This window comes from Lathyrus oleraceus, chromosome 6 (genome assembly GCF_024323335.1).
Source record: "Lathyrus oleraceus cultivar Zhongwan6 chromosome 6, CAAS_Psat_ZW6_1.0, whole genome shotgun sequence".
Lineage (NCBI taxonomy): Eukaryota > Viridiplantae > Streptophyta > Magnoliopsida > Fabales > Fabaceae > Lathyrus > Lathyrus oleraceus.
In genome coordinates, this window is record NC_066584.1 from 56979726 (window position 1) to 56998683 (window position 18958).

The 18958-nt window shown below is 34.0% G+C and overlaps 1 protein-coding gene and 1 long non-coding RNA gene across 2 annotated transcripts; both read left to right on the forward strand.

Moving 5' to 3' along the window:
• Positions 1–5167: 5167 nt before the first annotated feature.
• LOC127097444 (uncharacterized) lies at positions 5168–6273 on the forward strand. Its single transcript, XR_007793031.1, has 2 exons — positions 5168–5573; positions 5703–6273. It is a non-coding gene; the product is annotated as an uncharacterized LOC127097444 (long non-coding RNA).
• Positions 6274–9484: 3211 nt separating this feature from the next.
• On the forward strand, positions 9485–14345 carry LOC127092731 (receptor protein kinase TMK1). The gene is made up of 2 exons (XM_051031615.1): positions 9485–12041; positions 13538–14345. The coding sequence occupies exons 1-2, from the start codon at positions 9794–9796 to the stop codon at positions 14071–14073; spliced, it is 2784 nt and encodes a 927-aa protein (XP_050887572.1). The 5' UTR covers positions 9485–9793; the 3' UTR covers positions 14074–14345.
• The last annotated feature ends 4613 nt before the right edge of the window (positions 14346–18958 follow it).

The window sequence follows — 18958 nt, forward strand, 5'->3', positions numbered from 1 at the left end:
GATGGGTATCCTCCGCACCGAGCAAACCAGACAAGGTGTGGAATTGTTCCGACAAGGGACGGTTATGGATGACATGCAAGCTATGATGCAACGTCTGATGTTGCATTTCCCGCATGATCCTCCACCTCATCCACAACAGTAGTCGCTGTGAGTCCCCTTTGTATCTGGATTTAAACATTGAGGTCAATGTTTAGTTCAGGTGGGGGGGGGGGGGGGGGGGGGGGGGGGGGGGGGGGGGTTCCTTTCATGTTTTATTTCGTTTTCATTTTGTTCATGTTTTTGGCTTTTGTTTTTGCTTCTGTTGTCGTAGTATTTTGTTTTTATTGTTTACCTGTGTGTACAGAGTGATGAGAAATTGTTGGACGAATCCGGGATCGATTATAGTGGATGAAAGACACTCCTCATACTTGTTCTGCTAAGGTACCCCAGAAGTTGATGCAACCATGAGAAAGTAAAAGTCAGACACAATTTGGTGATACTGGACCAAGAGAGCGGTATGGTAGAACCGAATCGGAAAAGAAACCACATGACACTAGGAGGCTTCAGAGCTTGTAAGTTTAACCAACATGGTGAGAATTTAAAGGCCAAACACTAAATATTAGCATGAGAGTTCAACCAGGTATGACTCTATCACTCTGATTTTGCGTATGTTCTTTTGACACTTCACAACATGACAACGCACACTGAGGCAAGTTGTTTGTTTAGCGCAGAGCCTTTCTAGCCATCCCTATTTGTATGTTTACCCTTCGTGAACGCCGTTGAGCCTTAGCCTTTTTTGTTCGTAATAAACCCCATATTAACCATTAATCATTCATTTCTTCCATTAATTGGCATGATTGTTGTAAGTTACAAAATGTGCAAAAAGCTAAGTTTGGGGTGGTAATCTTGAAAGAAAGGGCAAGTGCATAAGAAGAGATCTAAAAGTAATGCAAAAAGAAGAGACGTGTGTATGTCCTAAAAGAAAAAAAATAGAAAAATGCACTTGCAGAGACTTAAGACTCTAACACCTGTAAAATGCTCACAGAGAATTGAGTTAAAAAGAGTCAAAAGTGAATAAACCCCCAGAGTTATGAGTTAAGCACGAGAAAAAAAAGAGAAAATCAAACAACATGAATGCCGAGTTCAAAACCTATTTGTTATCCATTTCTGTATCTATCCTACCGTACCCAAGCCCCGTTACAACCGAAAAGACCTCATAAAGTGTATGGAATCTGTTGTTGTAGTGAAATTAGAATGTATTCAAATTTAAGAGTTTGGTATTGCATGTTGTGCTGTGAGTGTAAACACCCTAACCATGAGAGATGTTGTGAGTATGTGAAAAAGCTTGCAGGTAACGAGGCTTCCGATGTGGAAATGTGGTGAACAGTTTGAGTCGGGAAAACTGGAAACTTGATTGGAAAGGAAGAACACAGGTTGTGAAGGAAAGGGTTGCATTGTGGAAAATGAATTCGTGGATGACCTTTATTTGGACTCAATACATCACTTGAGGACAAGCAATAAGACAAGTTTGGGGTTGTGATCGGTCACCATTTCCATTGAATTCCCACCTTTTATCCGACATATTTTCATCACTTTGGTAAGATTTGTGGTTGTTTTTAGTTGTTTTAAAGTCTTTTAACATATTTCATTAGTTTATTATTGCATTGCATTTTGTTACATGTTTGTGTCAAAAAGTCTCTTTTATGCTTCGATTTGGTAGTGTTAGTGTTGCAGGTTGTTGCATAGGTTCAAAAGGACTAATAGCTGAGTGTTGGACACTCCGGAAGGCCAAAATATGAAGATGTAGCAGGTCAACACGGGCTCCCGTGTACATCAACATGGCCCGTGTTGTTTGCCAAGAAAGGAGCACTCAAAGAGGTAAAACAGAGGGTTAACACGGGCACCCGTGTGAATCCACACGGCCCGTGTTGTTGCCTCTGTAGCTTGCTCTAAAAAAAACTTTTGAAGAGCAACACGGGCACCCGTGTGAATGCACACGGCCCGTGTTGATGGGCGCGGCTGAGAAATTCTACTTTATGTTGTGTGGATCTACCCTGTTCATTAAGGGTATTTTGGACTTTTTGCTGGGAGAAAAAATCATCTGAGGCTATTAGAAGACTTGGGAGAAAAAGAGAGAGGTACTTTTTGACGTACGAAAAGAAACATTGCACTGGAGAAGATAGCTACTACGGAGGATTTGAAGACGACGAGATTCAAGGGCATCAACCATTGAAGATCAAAATCTCTTAATTCTTTGTAATGTTTAATTTCCACACTATGATTTCTTTGAATACTATGAGAGGCTAAACCCCCCAATGCTAGGGGGGTGGTCCTGATTTGATCTGATGTTATGAATTCTAACCATGAATTTCCTTATTACTATGTTATGTATTTCAATTCAATTGTATGATGTTATTATGCTTTTGTATCAGACAAATACAATTAGATCTATGACTATCAATAACAGGATTGTGATTGTTAGGGTTTTCACACAATTGGATTTATAATTGCATCACCTAGGACTAGGAACTTTTGTAATTCACCATAAACCTTGATATTATTTATGATTAAAACCAATGATTAGTTAAATGGACATTTGAGTAAGAATTGGTATTTTAATTGTTTCTTCATTAAGGACTTAAGGAAGAACATTCTGAGGTTAGGTAATTGAATGTTTCATGTGTATTGAGGAAATCTTGACTTGAATTCATAACTGGTTAAATCAACCACTCACCCTAGCATGTTTAATATTAATCAATTATTCTTTACTATCTTTTTGTGTTTATTGTTATAAATTCCCAAAACCAACCAAACCATTGTGTTTTTGTTCAAATAGAATCAGAAGTAAAATAAGTATTTCCTACGCAATCCCTGAGATCGATACTTGGGAATAAAACTCCTTATTACTACATCGGTAAAAATAGTACACTTGCTATTTTTCCGATCATGGCCATCGCCGCCGGAAGATATTTTCGGTGCGGTGGCTCACGGTGAGGTTCATGCGAGGTTAGAGCATGCGCTTACGACTTCAAAATCTGTTGACCTAGGGCAGTCAACGCCCTTCCATTGGATTGCTCAGATTGGGCTTGTTTCAAGCCCAATGAAATACTCCCTCACTCCAATTCCCCTGCTGCATCCCCTGGCCAAAAAGAGAACCTATTTAGCATTGGGCTTTGGAAACTGAATCCCATACGTTTGGAACCCATCTTGCCCTCACTTTTCAGTACACACACCCAAATCGAGCCTACACCCCCTCTGTTCTACAAAGGCCCATTCTCTTTTCTTTGCTTTTGTTTGTTATTTGATTTTTTTCAATTAGATTAATTTTGATTAATAGAGTTTAGGTTAATTAGGTCAATTAGGAGTTAATTAGGGTTTCTAAAAAGATTAGAAAGATTGTTAGGTTTGTTAAAATTCTTGATTTAGATTTAAATAGAGATTTTTAGGAATATTAACAATTTTAGAATTAGGAATATTTTAGAACCTAATAGAATTTTAGCAGAATTTAATAAATCTTAAATAGAATTTTCATAATTAGAATACTAGATTCAATAACCATAAAATTGTAAAAAGACCATTTTACCCTTTAGGGGTAATTTTGGACATTTTTACCCATATAATCACATGCTCCTTTAGGAATAGAATTTAACATAGAATTTCTATCAACTATAACATGGTAGTTTGACTTAGTTTCTAACCATTAGATTAGGAATAACCTAGTTTCTCAAATCAAACCTTGACCCTCCGATTAAGTTGATCAAGAGCAATTTTGATCAATTAAATCCCTTGTGCCTACGTATCTGCATCATGCAATAAGGAAGTTAGAACTCTGCATCTCGTGGTAGAAAATACGGATGCGTTAGTTGTTTTTAATGAAAAATGTTAACATTCACATTCTACAATCAACTTTCTTGTATGCTCGAGCATGAGAGGCTTAAGCGTTTATTTGTTTCCAATATAATCGATGCACTTGGATCACACTCTAGCAGTTAAACATTACTTGTATGCTCGCAGCTGGAGGCTTAAGCTTTGTTCATGGTAGAACGAAAGTAACAAGTCCTTTCTGAAAAGGTTTTGAATAGAAAATAATTCCCAAAGGAAAAAGTGAGTTTGATGAGTTGGGTTTGCTTTTATTCTGAAAAAAAAGTCTTAATTTGAATAGTACTAAAGTCTATGAATGAAGATAAATAATATGAGAAAATGGATCATTCGTCTCGTACCCAAAGATATTCAAAGTGAGGATAGAAATTCTCCCTCTCACCCCTCCTCCATTGCTTAAGGCTTATGGCGTACAATTCTAATCGTATTGTTAATTATTTTTTGAGTTTATTCTCAAAAATGGTTTTAGTTTTACTGAAACAAAGAAAGAAAGGGAAAAGAAAATCCTAGAAGGTTGAAAGCTTGATCTTCAATCTGCATCCCACATCAGTGTAGAAAGACTTGTCAATTATCTGATTTAAATTGCACTAAAATATATGAGTAGAGTGAATACGATGAGCAACTGGGTGATTCGTCATGTACCCAAAGATATTCAGAATGAGGATAGAAATTCTCCCTCTCATCCCTTCCATAGTACTTAAGGCTCACAATATGCTATTTGCATCATAACTAATGAGTATTGAAGTTGAACCTTTGTAGTGCTTGAACAACAATCCAAACTGTCTACAATGTCTGACTTGTACCGACTTGAAGTCTTGAACTTGAATTTGAATATTGTCTTGAGCTCTTGAGACCCAATACCTTTGACACAAGGGACTTGCCCTATCAAGTGATCAAGGTGTTTTGATCACTTGAACATGCTTGGGAAATTGAGCATAGTGAAGGGTTTGGTTGATCAAAGTAAACTTTTATCAACACAATCAATGGGAATAAGAAAGATCAATTTAAACCTGTATACAGCATACCTAAAGGATTAATCAGTCAATTTACACCAAATGATTCTTACAAGCCATAAACTAGGGGAACATGCATATCAGGATATTCTCAACCCTAGGAGTAATAAGGCCAATGTACACAAATTGATCAATTAGAAATTAGTTTCTAACAATCAAAATCTAATTAAGATTAACGAAACCTAATTAATCCTAATTAAACCTAATGATTAAAATACTAAAAAAAATCAAGCTAACCTAATTATAACAAAACGACCAATTGATTTATGCACAAAAATGTAGAAAAAGTCAGAAACAAAAGATTAAGCCAAAAATAAATTAAGCTTAATTAAAATAAATTAAATGGAATAATGTGAAAAATGGAGGCAGAGGTGTGGATAGAAACGCTTGGGCCACAAGCCCAAGCTTCAAACAACCAAAACGAGTCCACGCATTCAGGTCAACAAATCCAAGCCAGGACAAGAAAAACTCAGCAACTGCACAAGAGCTTCCTTCATCTTCATACGCGTTCTCTCACTCTCGAAGAAGTTTCAAACGAAAGCCAAAAAATAAGCTCCGAATTTTATGCTCCAACACCAAAACCAAAATCATCATTCATCTCTCAACTTCAATTCATTTTTGTGTGCGCAGAATCGAGGAGGATGGAATCGATAATTGAAGCAAGAAACCTTACCGAATCGGTGTTTCGACGCGGTAGCTACAGTTACTGAGTTCTTCTCCTCTTTCCTTCTGATTTCACTTTGAAAAATATGTGCAGGTGAAAATATATAGTTTGTGCTCTGTTATGAAAAATACAAGTGAATTATATTGCTCTTTTAAAAAATGATACAGGTGGATTCTAATTGAATTATTTATGGAAGGTGGGATTGGATTGTGTTTGGAAATGCATGGATTGTTAAATGAAGGATCCTATGCTTGGACTGTGGTAACTTGTTGTTATGGAACTTTTAATTGTGTATTAAAATTGGACTGTGTATGTATGAAATTATTATGGGATTTGAATGCTATATTTTGGAATGGTTTGTATGTGCAATTGTGTGATGGAACTTTGAATTTGAAATGTACAAATTGCCGTGAGTTAGTGTATTGGTTTGAAATGGACAAGTATTAAAAATGGTCATGATGTGAAAATAACATGGATTATGGTTTGTAATGAAAATGGACATGGATTATGTGATTTTTGGATCTTGGGGTTTTATGTGGGTGATGGATAGCATGATAAGACAGTTAGGGATTGAGCGATGATAGCATGATAAGTTAACTTTGGTCAACTTGTTGACCAAAAAGTCAATCGTTGACCAAAAGTCAACTTATGCAAAAAAATGATGTAATTTTGTAATCTTTTCCTCAACACAATGTATGGACTATACAATGAATGCAATGGACTTCTTTTGTCAAACAATATTCTAATGATACCATGAACCAGTAGAATTCAATTGACCAACTAAATTCAATGCAACCAAATGAAACAAATGTTATAAATGAATGAATGATAGTGAAACTTAATGGTCATGCCATGACTTGACCAAAATAAACAGTGAAACTTGGATTAAAGGACCTCAAGTGCACCTTCACACACTATGGAACCAATGAATGAAACTTGGACCAATGATGACCAAGATAATCAATGGATGAAGTGACTTAGATCAAATGAGATCAATGACAATATGCAATGAAATATTAATGTAAGCATGCCTCTAGACCAATCACAAGACACCGTGGACTAGGGTTTAGCTAGGTCAAAACTCAAAGTCAAGCAATAACCAAAGCCTCAAACCAAGTGAGTAACAAATCATCAGTGTCATAAGACAAGCTAGGGTTTTCATACCCCTCAAAGCATACCACAAGGTTCACAAACCTCAAGATCAAGAATTAGGGTTTAGTGTGGACTTAACACCAAGATCCAATCTCCAAGGTCTCAAGCATCTAACAACTAGGGATTTGCACCTTTGGTCACCATAATGGGCTCTCCGCAATGATTGTAGCAGCAAAACTCACAGGGCTTGATCCTTAAGCAAACCCTGTCTCCTTGCTAAGTATAATCAACCTCAAACCTCTGAATCTATGATACAATTAGAAAGTATTAATCATGAATGAACGATGCACATGAATGAGTACAGATGAATCTCAAGTCATAGGTTAGATGAAAAGTCAAAGGGAGGGAAATTTTGGGGTATGACATGGACAACTTATTAACTTTAAAATGCTCGTCGGGCTTGAGCCATGAAACCAAGTTCATTTTACCCCTAAATGAAATCCCTAATGCATTCTCTCCTTAACTTAGCATTCTGCATTTCAGAAGTAGACAAAACAAGAAAGGGCATGAGAATAACCTTATGACCCTCGTCAACTTCATCATATGACAAGAAGGCGTCGAAAGAAAAATCCAATAAAAAAATCAATGACTAGATTTTTTCTTGGAAACATAAACAAACTCAAGTGCACTATAAACAACGCCATTCCCTAACTGATCACATCAATCCATACGTCAAAAAGTGGCAGCGAAACGTTTCAATGATGGAAATACATTTAATACGCTTGTCCCCCACTATTTTCTCAATTGAATTTAGGTATTTCCACTTCCAATTCAAAATGGACATCATTCTTAGAGGCCAACCACGACTGCTAAAGACTTCTCTGACTCATTAAGTGTCTGACAAGCCTTGGGAGCAATTTTTTTGGACCGACCAAATACCCAAAAAAGTTAAGGCCAAAATTAATGTCAATCTGCTCCATATGACCCGAGGTATAAAAGTTATCTCACGCGAAATACAATGTACACTTTCTGATCTCCATTTTCACTACACTCATCTTAAATATTAAATATTAAACATTTGAGTGTTAACCTTACAATTTCACCTCCACGCCGCCGTATCGAAGATCAACGTCACCGGTTCAAGATTCCTTATCACCATCTTACACACAATTCTAATTTCAGAACAGAATAAAATTTAAGACATTATTCACAGAGTTTTTTCAACGTATTTACCTAAAAAGAAAGTGTTCTTAACACTTTTCTTTACATAAATTATTCAAGATAATTAAGAGTTAATTATCATACTCCAACTCAATAGATTAATTTATTATTTGTGTAAAAGATATACCCTACCAAAATATAAACACTTATTTAATAATAAAAAAATCTAAATATACACACCTTTCTAAATTATAAAATATATTTATTTCATATTTTTTAAATAAATATTCTAAAATAAGTAAAACATAATTAGTAATTAGTAATATTATACAAATACAAATACAAATTTATTTAAAGTATAATTATATATTATACATAAAATACACACATTAACTACTTAGTCAAATTTTCTTAATAAAAAAAATGGATAGTGTTAATTTATATATAAATTTATTCAAACATAAATCACTTTATTTTTAATTCATGTCTAATTAAAATCAATTTTATATAGTTAATCCAATCCAAATCAATTTTTCACTGTTGAATTAAAACACAAACACACACTTAATTTTCATATTACATTCTTTTGCCTACCATATTGAATTTTTTAGAGGCCAACCTCGACTGCTAAAAACTTCTTTGGTTCATTAAGTGTTTGGTGTTTGGTAAACTTTGAAGGCAATATTTTTGGACCGGCCAAAAACTCAAAAAAGTTAAGTCCAAAATAAATGTCAATCTGCTCCACATGACCCAAAGTATATAAGTTATCTCACGCGAAATATAATTTACATTTTCTAATCTCTATTTTTCACTATACTCATTTTAAATCTTAAATCTTAGACATTTGAATGCTAATCTTACAAATCCACCTCCACGCCGCTGTAACGAAGATCAATGTCATCAGTTCAAAATTCCTTATCACCATCTTACACACAATTCTAATTCGAGAACAAAAATAAATTTAAGACATTATTCACAAAAAAAATTCAACATGTATATACATAAAAAGAGATTTTTCTTAACACTTTTCTTTACATAAATTATTCAAGATAACTAAGAGTTAATTATCATTCTCAACTCAATAGATTAATTTATTATTTGTATAAAAGATATACCCTACCTATATATGAACACTTATTTAATAAAAATATATATCTAAATATACACACCATTTTAAATTATAAAATATATTTATTTCATATTTTTTAAATAAATATCCTAAAATAAGTAAAACATAATTAGTAATTAGTAATATTATAGAAATACAAATTTATTTAAAGTATAATTATATATTATATATAAAATACACACATTAACTATTTAGTCAAATTTTCTTAATTAAAAAATATGGATAATATTAATTTATGTCTTAGAACACAAATTAAGAAAAATCAAATTATAAAAAAATTGTATTAAAAAATATAATAAAAATTAATTTTATATTTTTATTAAAATCAATACATAATATCTAATTAAGTATATCTTCATTTATGTCTTAACTTAACTTGTGAGCTAGCATTACCAAAATAAAAATAAAAATAAAATAAAAAATAAAAAATAAAAAATAAAAACCGATAGTTCTTATACATAGAGCAGGAGGACCAAGTACTGGCTATTACTCCTACAGTCAGCATGAAACATAAAAAGCGTGAGTGTGGACCCCACGCGCTTATAAATTTTATATCCAAAACCGATTTTCACTCTTCTCAAACACCAAACCAAACAAACAATGCCACTCTCTTCACTTTCTCACTCTAATATTCTTTCTTCCTCATTCTCCGCCGTATCAAATTCCAATTCATCTCATTAAAGCGTTATATCTTTTTCCTCTAAAAATCCCTTTTCAGTAGAATCTTCACCAATGCCGCTTAATTAAGCGATTATTTCTCATTCTTGTTAAAAAATTAAATTATTCTCTGTTTTCTTACGCTACTTTCTCTGTTTTCCTTCTTCTAAAAAACCTTTCAAAACAAAACCCGTTTTCACCAATTCAACAAAACCCTAAATGGGTTTCGGAGTTTCCTACGTTCTTCATCTCGTTTTGCTGTTTTCTACGATCTTCGTCCCTGCTTGGTCTCAAGATGGTGACGTGATGCAAAAGCTGAAAACTTCAATCAAATCAAGCCGTAATCTTGATTGGTCCGATTCAGATTATTGCAAATGGGAGAATGTTACATGTAACGAAGCGAGGGTCACTAGAATTCAACTCCAATCGCGTAATCTCACAGGCTTTCTACCGAAAGAACTGGTGCAACTCACTGCGTTAACAGATTTTTATTGCAATGATAACAATTTATATGGAGATTTTCCTAACATGCCGAATTCTCTTCAGAATTTGTATATTGACAAAAACAAATTCACGTCCATGCCGAGTGATTTCTTCGATAACATGAGTAGTTTGTTACTGGTGAGTATGGGTAATAACAATTTTACTCAGTGGAAAATTCCTTCTAGTCTTAAGAACTGTTTAGCCTTGAAGACTTTTTCTGCTAATAATGCTAGTTTTGTTGGTGAAATCCCTGAAATCTTTGGGGAAGAAAATTTTCCAAGTTTGGTTACTTTGCAATTGTCTTACAATTCTCTTGAAGGTAATTTGCCTAATAGTTTAGCTGGTACTTCTATAGAGAATCTTTGGGTGAATGGTCAAAAGAGTACAAATAAACTCAATGGTACTCTTTCTGTTATACAAAAGATGACATCGTTGAAAGTGCTTTGGGTTAATGTTAATTCTTTTACTGGTCCTATACCTGATTTATCAAATCTTACTCAATTGGAAGATGTTTGTTTTAGGGATAATAGATTAACGGGTGTTGTTCCGTCGACTTTGACTTCTCTTCCTAGTTTGCGAGTTGTTAACTTGACAAACAATCAACTTCAAGGGTCACCTCCTAAGTTTCAAGATAGTGTTAAGGTTGATAATGATTTGAGTGGGACTAATAGTTTTTGTACTGCGGTTGCTGGTCAACCATGTAGTCCACTTGTTAATGCTTTGCTTTCTGTTGTTGAACCTCTTGGATATCCTTATATACTCGCCGAGAGTTGGAAAGGGAATGGCCCTTGTGGTGATAATACTTGGAAAGGGGTTATTTGTTCCGGTAGTAATATTTCAACTATCGACTTTCGTAAGCTGGGGTTTTCTGGTAGTATATCTTCTAGTTTTGCAAGCCTTAGTTCTGTGACGAAGTTGCTTCTTTCTAATAATAATCTCACTGGTACTATACCTGAGGAGCTTACTAATATGCCGGCTTTGAAAGAGATAGACGTTTCGAATAATTTGTTGTATGGTCAGATACCGAAGTTCCGTGAAGATGTGGTTGTTAATGCTGCTGGGAATCCTGATATTGGACATGATAAACCTTCTAGCCCGCCCACTCCTAGTCCTGGAGGCAAAGATAAGAAGAAATTTAGTGTTGGAGCTATTGTTGGTGTTGTGATTGGGGTTGTTTGCTTACTTGGTTTAGGGGTTTTGGTATTTGTTATGTGCCGTAGAAGATATAATAAGCGTTATGGGAAAGTTCAAACTCCAAATGCAATAGTGGTACATCCTCGTCATTCTGGAGATGGGAATGCTGTGAAGATAAGTGTTGCAGCAGCTGGAGGATCTCTTGCTGGCGGTGTAGGAGGAACTAGTGGATTTAGTCAATCAAGTAGTGTTCAAAATGTGGAAGCTGGTAATATGGTGATTTCAATTCAAGTTTTGAGAGAAGTTACTAACAATTTCAGCGAAAAAAACATATTGGGGAAAGGTGGTTTCGGCACTGTATACAAAGGAGAATTGGATGATGGAACAAAGATTGCAGTTAAAAGGATGCAATCTGATATGGTTGGTGACAAAGGGCTGAATGAGTTCAAGTCTGAAATTGCGGTTCTTACTAAGGTTCGACACAGGCATTTGGTTGCACTTCTTGGCTATTGCTTGGAGGACAATGAGAAACTTCTTGTATATGAATACATGCCTCAGGGCACTCTTAGTCAACATCTGTTCGACTGGAAAGACGATGGGTTGAAACCACTAGAATGGAAGAGAAGGCTTTCTATTGCCTTAGACGTTGCTAGAGGTGTTGAATATCTTCATGGTTTGGCACAGCAAATTTTCATTCACAGGGATTTGAAACCGTCAAATATCCTTCTTGGGGATGATATGCGCGCTAAAGTATCTGATTTTGGACTGGTTCGGCTTGCCCCTGAAGGACAAGCTTCATTCGAGACTAGACTTGCCGGAACTTTTGGATATCTAGCACCAGAGTATGCAGGTATTCATATGTTAATTATAATTTGGAAATTTTTGTTGAATACGACTGTTTTATGTTGCATATGTTAGTTATCTAGGTTCCTACTTTACTATCAGTTGAACTAGAGATAATGAATATAGTTATGGAGAAGCAATCTTTTTGCAACACTGTCAAAACATATGCTCTTTTTATCAAATTTTGTCTGGATAGAACTGTATTGAGAAAGAATGCAAAGAGATGATAAATTATTTTGTTAAATTTACTATTAGAATAAGAATTGACTATTAATCAGGCTTGCTTAAGTTTTCCTCCCAAAATTTGTCGGAATAGAGTTGTCAAATAAGTGTCGGTTTGTTTTGTTAAGAGTCCCACGTCGGATAATATATGGCTTGAACATGTCATTATAAGTGGGGACAATCCTCACCCTACAAGCCGGTTTTGTAGGGATGAGTTAGGCCCAACCACATTTCTTAACATGGTATCAAGAGCCTCGTTTAAGGTCCGGTGGACCACCTGCTATCGGGCCATCCACCATTTATTTTCACGCTCCAGATGTTCAATCTTGGGCATGACGGGATGTGTTAAGAATCCAACGTCAGATGATATATGGCTTGAACATGTCCTTATAAGGGAGGGCAATCCTCACTCTACAAGCCGATTTTGTAGGTTGAGTTAGGCCAACCACATTTCGTAACATCCCTCGTAAAGACCCACCCGACCAACACGGACTGTGAAATGCATGAACATATATATTAATGTATCACAACATAGTATTTGATAGTCCAACTGACACATCTTGTGTAGCCCACCTAACATACACATATCACATATCACATATATGCAAAAGTATCGTAATTATTTCTCAATAATCAATTCATATATTTATTCAAAATCATATAAACGCATATTCTAAAGTTTAGCATCACACATCCCCATCTGGGCACACTAGCATCACACATCCCCAATTGGGCACACTAGCATCAAACATTCTCAATTGGACACACAATCATGCATGCAAACACACATGCATCCAGTCACATATAATGTTAAATCACTCTCTTTTTAGTTCTCAAACATAGAGGCCCTTATATAGCCAATTTGCATGCCTTGTAATGTTCCATTCACTATGCAGATTAATATTTAGTCCTTTAGTTGCAGTGTTATCAAATAGAGGCGCCATGGACACTATGGCGGATATACATGGGAGTTTATGGGTTTGTCGCGATGGTAAATATCAACCAATATTGCGGGTTTTCCGCCATAATCTGCTATAGCGGCAACGCAAAGCGGCTGGTATGGCGGGATTTCGGCTCTCCGCCATCCGCCATAGACAACACTGTTAGTTGATTAGAAAGAATATTTGGTGCTAGCATCTCATAAAATATAGCAAACATGATTCACATTGTTGATGTCATGCCCTGTATCTATGTGTAGCAATTAACATTCTAGCATATTGGTAATTCTTCTCTTTTCTTGTTCAATTCCCTAACTCATTAAAATGGTATGATATGAAACAGTCACCGGACGAGTCACCACAAAGGTTGACGTATACAGCTACGGCGTGATTCTTATGGAGATAATTACCGGAAGGAGAGCAATCGACAACAGCCAACCAGACGAGAACATCCACCTTGTGACATGGTTTCGCAGGATGCAACTGAACAAAGACTCGTTCGAGAAGATCATTGATCCAGCAATGGATATCGATGAGGAAGGCTTAGAGAGTTTCAGGACTATTGCAGGGTTGGCCAGCCACTGTTGTGCAAGGGAGCCTCATCAGCGTCCTGACATGGGTCACATGGTGAATGTGCTAGCACCTCTTGTTGAGATTTGGAAGCCGTCCGAACCTGATGCCGAGGACATGTACGGGATTGACTTGGATATGAGTTTGCCTCAAGCTCTAAGTAAGTGGCAGAATATGGAAGGGCGGAGCACTACACTCGATGTTTCGTATTCTTCGTCGATGATTCCTAGTTGTGAGAATACACAGTCGAGTATACCACCTCGGTCTCCTGGATTCGCCGATTCTTTTACATCTGCTGATGCGCGATGAAGTTTGATATACATTATTGTTCTTTTAGCTGCCTGTTACATACCCTTTGGCGTTTTCTTTTATGTTTCTTTCATGACATATATTACACCCATCATTCTTAAACTAGCTTTTTTTTTTTAATCTCTATTTTGCTATATAGTTTTTTTTCTTTCCAATTTCCTTGTACTTGAGAATCAGTGTTTTTGAGATTCAAGAAGACAATGCAGAACAAATAGTTAAACTTGTATCCTCATGTTCTTCCAAAGGTTTAATCGTGGTTGATATTTGGTTTAGTTCTATTGTTCAAGAAAAATAGGATTTAGTTACTCATATCAAGTATATTATTATTGTATTCATGTTATTTTTCAATTTATTTCTATATAAATTTATTCGAACATAAATCACTTTATAAAATTAAAACACAAACACACACTTAATTTTCATATTACATTCTTTTGCCTAACATATTGAAATTTTAGCCAAAAAAAACTTGGTCACAAATTTAGTCCCAATAATGATGCTTCTGCATATCCACAATTTATAAAAATAAAAGAATTATATTAGTTTTAGATTTTTTTTTTCACTTTTCTTTGACAAATTATTTTCGTACTTTAAAATTTTTGCGACTAAGTGGTTTAATAATGGCTCTTTATTTCTTTAAAATTAAGCAATGGTTTTTTTTTTTATATATATTTATAATCAAAGAGGATAAAAAGTTTATCTGAATTTAAAGTAGATATTATTTTTTTCTTTTCTCCTTTCTTGTTAATTTTTTATTCCATTATAATTAGGCCCTTCATCCTAAAATATGTGTAATTTTCAAAGTTTGCACACTAATTAAAAAATGTATTTAATTTTTTATAAAAGAAAAAGATTAAAAATGACCTATTATGAGAAATACATATTAAAAAATGAGATAAAAGAACAGAAATTAATAAAATATACAATAAGAATTACATAAAAATAATTTATATATTGTAAAATTGAATTGAAATAAAATTAGATCGTTTTTCTAAAATTGTACCAATTGTGAACCAGAGAAAGTAATAATGTTTATAATAGTTAATATTAACAAAAGTATATATATTAAAATATGATATAACTAAAATAATTATTAAAATAAAATAATTGATAAAAAAGAAATACAATTTAAAATAAAAAGTATATATATATATATATATATATATATATATATATATATATATATATATATATATATATATATATATATATATATATATATATATATATATATATATATATATATATATATATATTATAATCTTATTTCAAACAAGTGGAATCTACTCATGGATGTATATTGCACTCTAACTAATGTATATTTAACTGCATTATTCTCATGAAGTAACTGCATATTGACTTGAAAATATTTTACAAGAACTTTGACTCATGAAGCATAAGAATCATGTCATTTGGTTAAGCCTCTTTAATAGAGAAAACCCATGTATGATCCACTTTCCAAAGCGACCTGCCACTATCAATTTTCTTCAAAGAAACATTTTACAACATGGAGCTTTTCCCATGTAAATAACCACCTTTTCAAATTTTATTCGCAAGAGTTTTTTCAAAATTTTAAAAGTCATGTGTGTAGATTAATTACAATTTAATTATAATAAAAAAACTGAAGTACTATTTAACTACAATTTAATTGTAGAAAGTATTTTATAATATTTTATTTAGTCATGGTTTAACCGTGACAAATTTTAAATCTTGTGTGGTAATTTGTTTTACACGCACTAAAAAACGGCATTGTCCATTCATCTCCTTCACTACTCCCAACCTAATTTAGACATTTGAGTCAATCCAAATAATATGTTAACCTCTTTCTAAGAGTTTGTGAGTCCAACCACAAATCCTACCAAAAAGGCTATTCTTCTACAGTACCGGCTTCTTCAAACATAGTTATTAAATCATCACCATTATGAAAAATACCTATCACAACGGTTAAAAAAAGGATACCATCATGTTGAATCAACCGTTATGAGGTAAGATGTGGTTGTATGTATGATACTTTGCACCACGGTCGTGCGACCGTGATTATAAATTATGTAGTGCGTTACCTACCACAACAGTTACTTTAAACAACCGTTTTGATATTCTATAATGCATAATATTTAACAACGATTAGTACAAACAACCGTTGTGATATATACAACTGAGTTTATTATAAATATGTGGAATGCTTATTTCGTCAATACTCACTAAATATATAACTTTTTAATCTGATCTAGAACATTATAATATGACAAATTAAATTATATTAGAAGAACAAGTTCACGTTCAATGCTTGGCAAGAGTTTTTCAACTCCTTATTTAATGATTGTAGATCTTCAACCATCTCTTCCCATACCTTTAGTTCATTTTGCAAAATATTATTTACTTTGCAAACAAAATTAGAGATGGAGAGAAGGGTGGTTGAAGATCAACAATCATTAAATAAAGTTCTAACAATTAAAGAATAATATGCAGATAACAAATTAAAGAATTCTTGTCAAGAATTGAACGTGTACTTGTTTTCTAATATAACTCTATCTATCATATTATAATTTTCTAATGCAATCTGAAAAGTTATATATTCGATAAAAGATTGAAAAAACACTCAAACAACATAATATATAATAAACTCATTATTTAAACAAACATTAACAATAACAAACCATAAACAAAATACACGAAGAATGTTTCAGAAACTTACATGTTCCATAATGGCATCCACAATGAAATAAGGATGAAGCTGAAGTTAAAGCTGCAAACTTGTGTCTATTTTGAATGGATGTCATTTTGGACCTTTCACACAAGTTTTCAACGTCCACTTTAACTTTGTCCTCATTATTGAAAACAACATCATCACCTACAAGTCAAAACAAGCAGAAAGTTTAAATATTATAAAACAAGCTATTAAACATAAACAATAATAGATAAACAGATTTTGTAACATTAACTATAATGTAGACGAACCTGTAAAGTAGTCATTTCCTAAGATTTGATAAAACAAAGGAATACTTCGAAGAAGATGAGTTGGGTGGATACGTTTGGGGTTTCCATATGAGAGAGACGAGCGAGAAAGATGTTAGGATTTTATTTTGAGAGAGGCGACTCTAATGTACTGAAGCCATAGATAATTTCATTTATATAAAAATAAGTAACATATTTCACCATGGTTGAAAATATGAACCATGATGAAATGATTGAAACTTACACCACAATTGATTATAACAACCCTGGTGATATAAAAGGTCAACCCCATTATGTCACGATAAATGGAAAACTGTTGGTACTGGGATTCAAACCATTTTACTCCAGGTACCTTTCACTATGATTGATATCTAAAACCGTTGTGAAATAGCCTTTAGTAAATACAAAAAAAAGCGTCCAAAAAAGAACTATTACAACGGTTAACAGGTAGACGGTTGTAAAATTGGTGTTACGAAATGTCTATCTTGTAGTAATGCATTCTACATAATACACCCTTTCTCCAAATTCACTAACACGAATGCCTTTTCACTAATCCAAACATCTTATTCCTCTACAAACTCCCTAAGCATCACTCTTCCAACTCCATATTTTAACCGCAATATTTTAAATCATAGATCTCCTTAACCACCTTCATCTTGTAACACCGCTTATCTAACATAACAAAATTAAATTCTTGAAATCTACAAAAATCCATAAACTACCTTTTTCTTTATTCAAACATATTTATCCTACCTAATTTAGTGAATTTTCCAGAGCACATAATTTTCTCACTATTATTTTAAAGAGATTCAATTTGAAAAACCATACATGTGAAATATGTTCTATTTTAATAGGTGGTGTTTTGTGATGCTTCGAAGATGGGCTTGGGCGATGTCCTCATGCAAAAAAGTAATGAGGTAGATTATTCTTCAAGACAACTCAAGGTGCATGAGAGGAATTATCCTACCCATGACTTAGAGTTGGTAGTTGCTATATTTGTGCTCAAGATTCAGAGGCACTACCTGTATGGTGTGAGGTTCGAAGTGTTCAGTGACCAAAAGAGTTTGAAGTATTTCTTCGATCAAAAAGAGTTAAACGTGAGGTAGAGAATGTGGCTTGAGTTCTTGAAGGACTATGATATTGAGTTGAGTTACCATCTGGTAAAGCTAATGTGGTGGCAGATATCTTGAGTAGAAAGTCCTTACATATGGAGGCATTGATGGTTAGAGAGTTAAACTTGATTGATCAATTCTGAGATCTTAGTCTAGTGTGTGAGGTAGTGCCATAGAGCATTATGTTGGTGTGCTGAAATTGACAAACAATGTTCTGAACAAGATCAGAGAGAGCTAGAAATCATATTTGGGATTGATGACCGATTAATGTTGATCAACCAAGGTAAAGAGGTGAACTTCAAAATTAATGAGAATGGCGTTATGAGGTCCGGAGATACAGTCTATATACCATATTTTCCAGAGCTTAAGAAGAGTATTCTTGAAGAAGGTCATAGAAGTGGGTTGAGTACTCATCTTGGAGCTACGAAGATGTATCAGGACCTTAAGAAGATGTTTTGGAGGCCAGGTATAAAGAAAAATGTTTCTGAATTTGTTTATTCTTGTTTGACGTGTCAGAAGTCAAAAATTGAGCATAAAAAACCGTATGGGTTGATGCAATCGTTAAATATTCCTGAGTGGAAATGGAATAACATTTCGATGGACTTTGTGACTAGTTTTGCGAGGACGGCGAAAGAAAGTGATTCTATCTGGGTTATTGTTGATAAAGTGACTAAATTGACTCATTTCCTCCCGATAAGGATCAATTACTCGTTGCAGAGGTTAGCAGAGGTTTACATCAGCGAGATTGTGAAGTTGCATCATATTCCTTTGAGTGTTATGTCAGATAGAGATCTGAGATTTATATTAAGGTTTTGGCA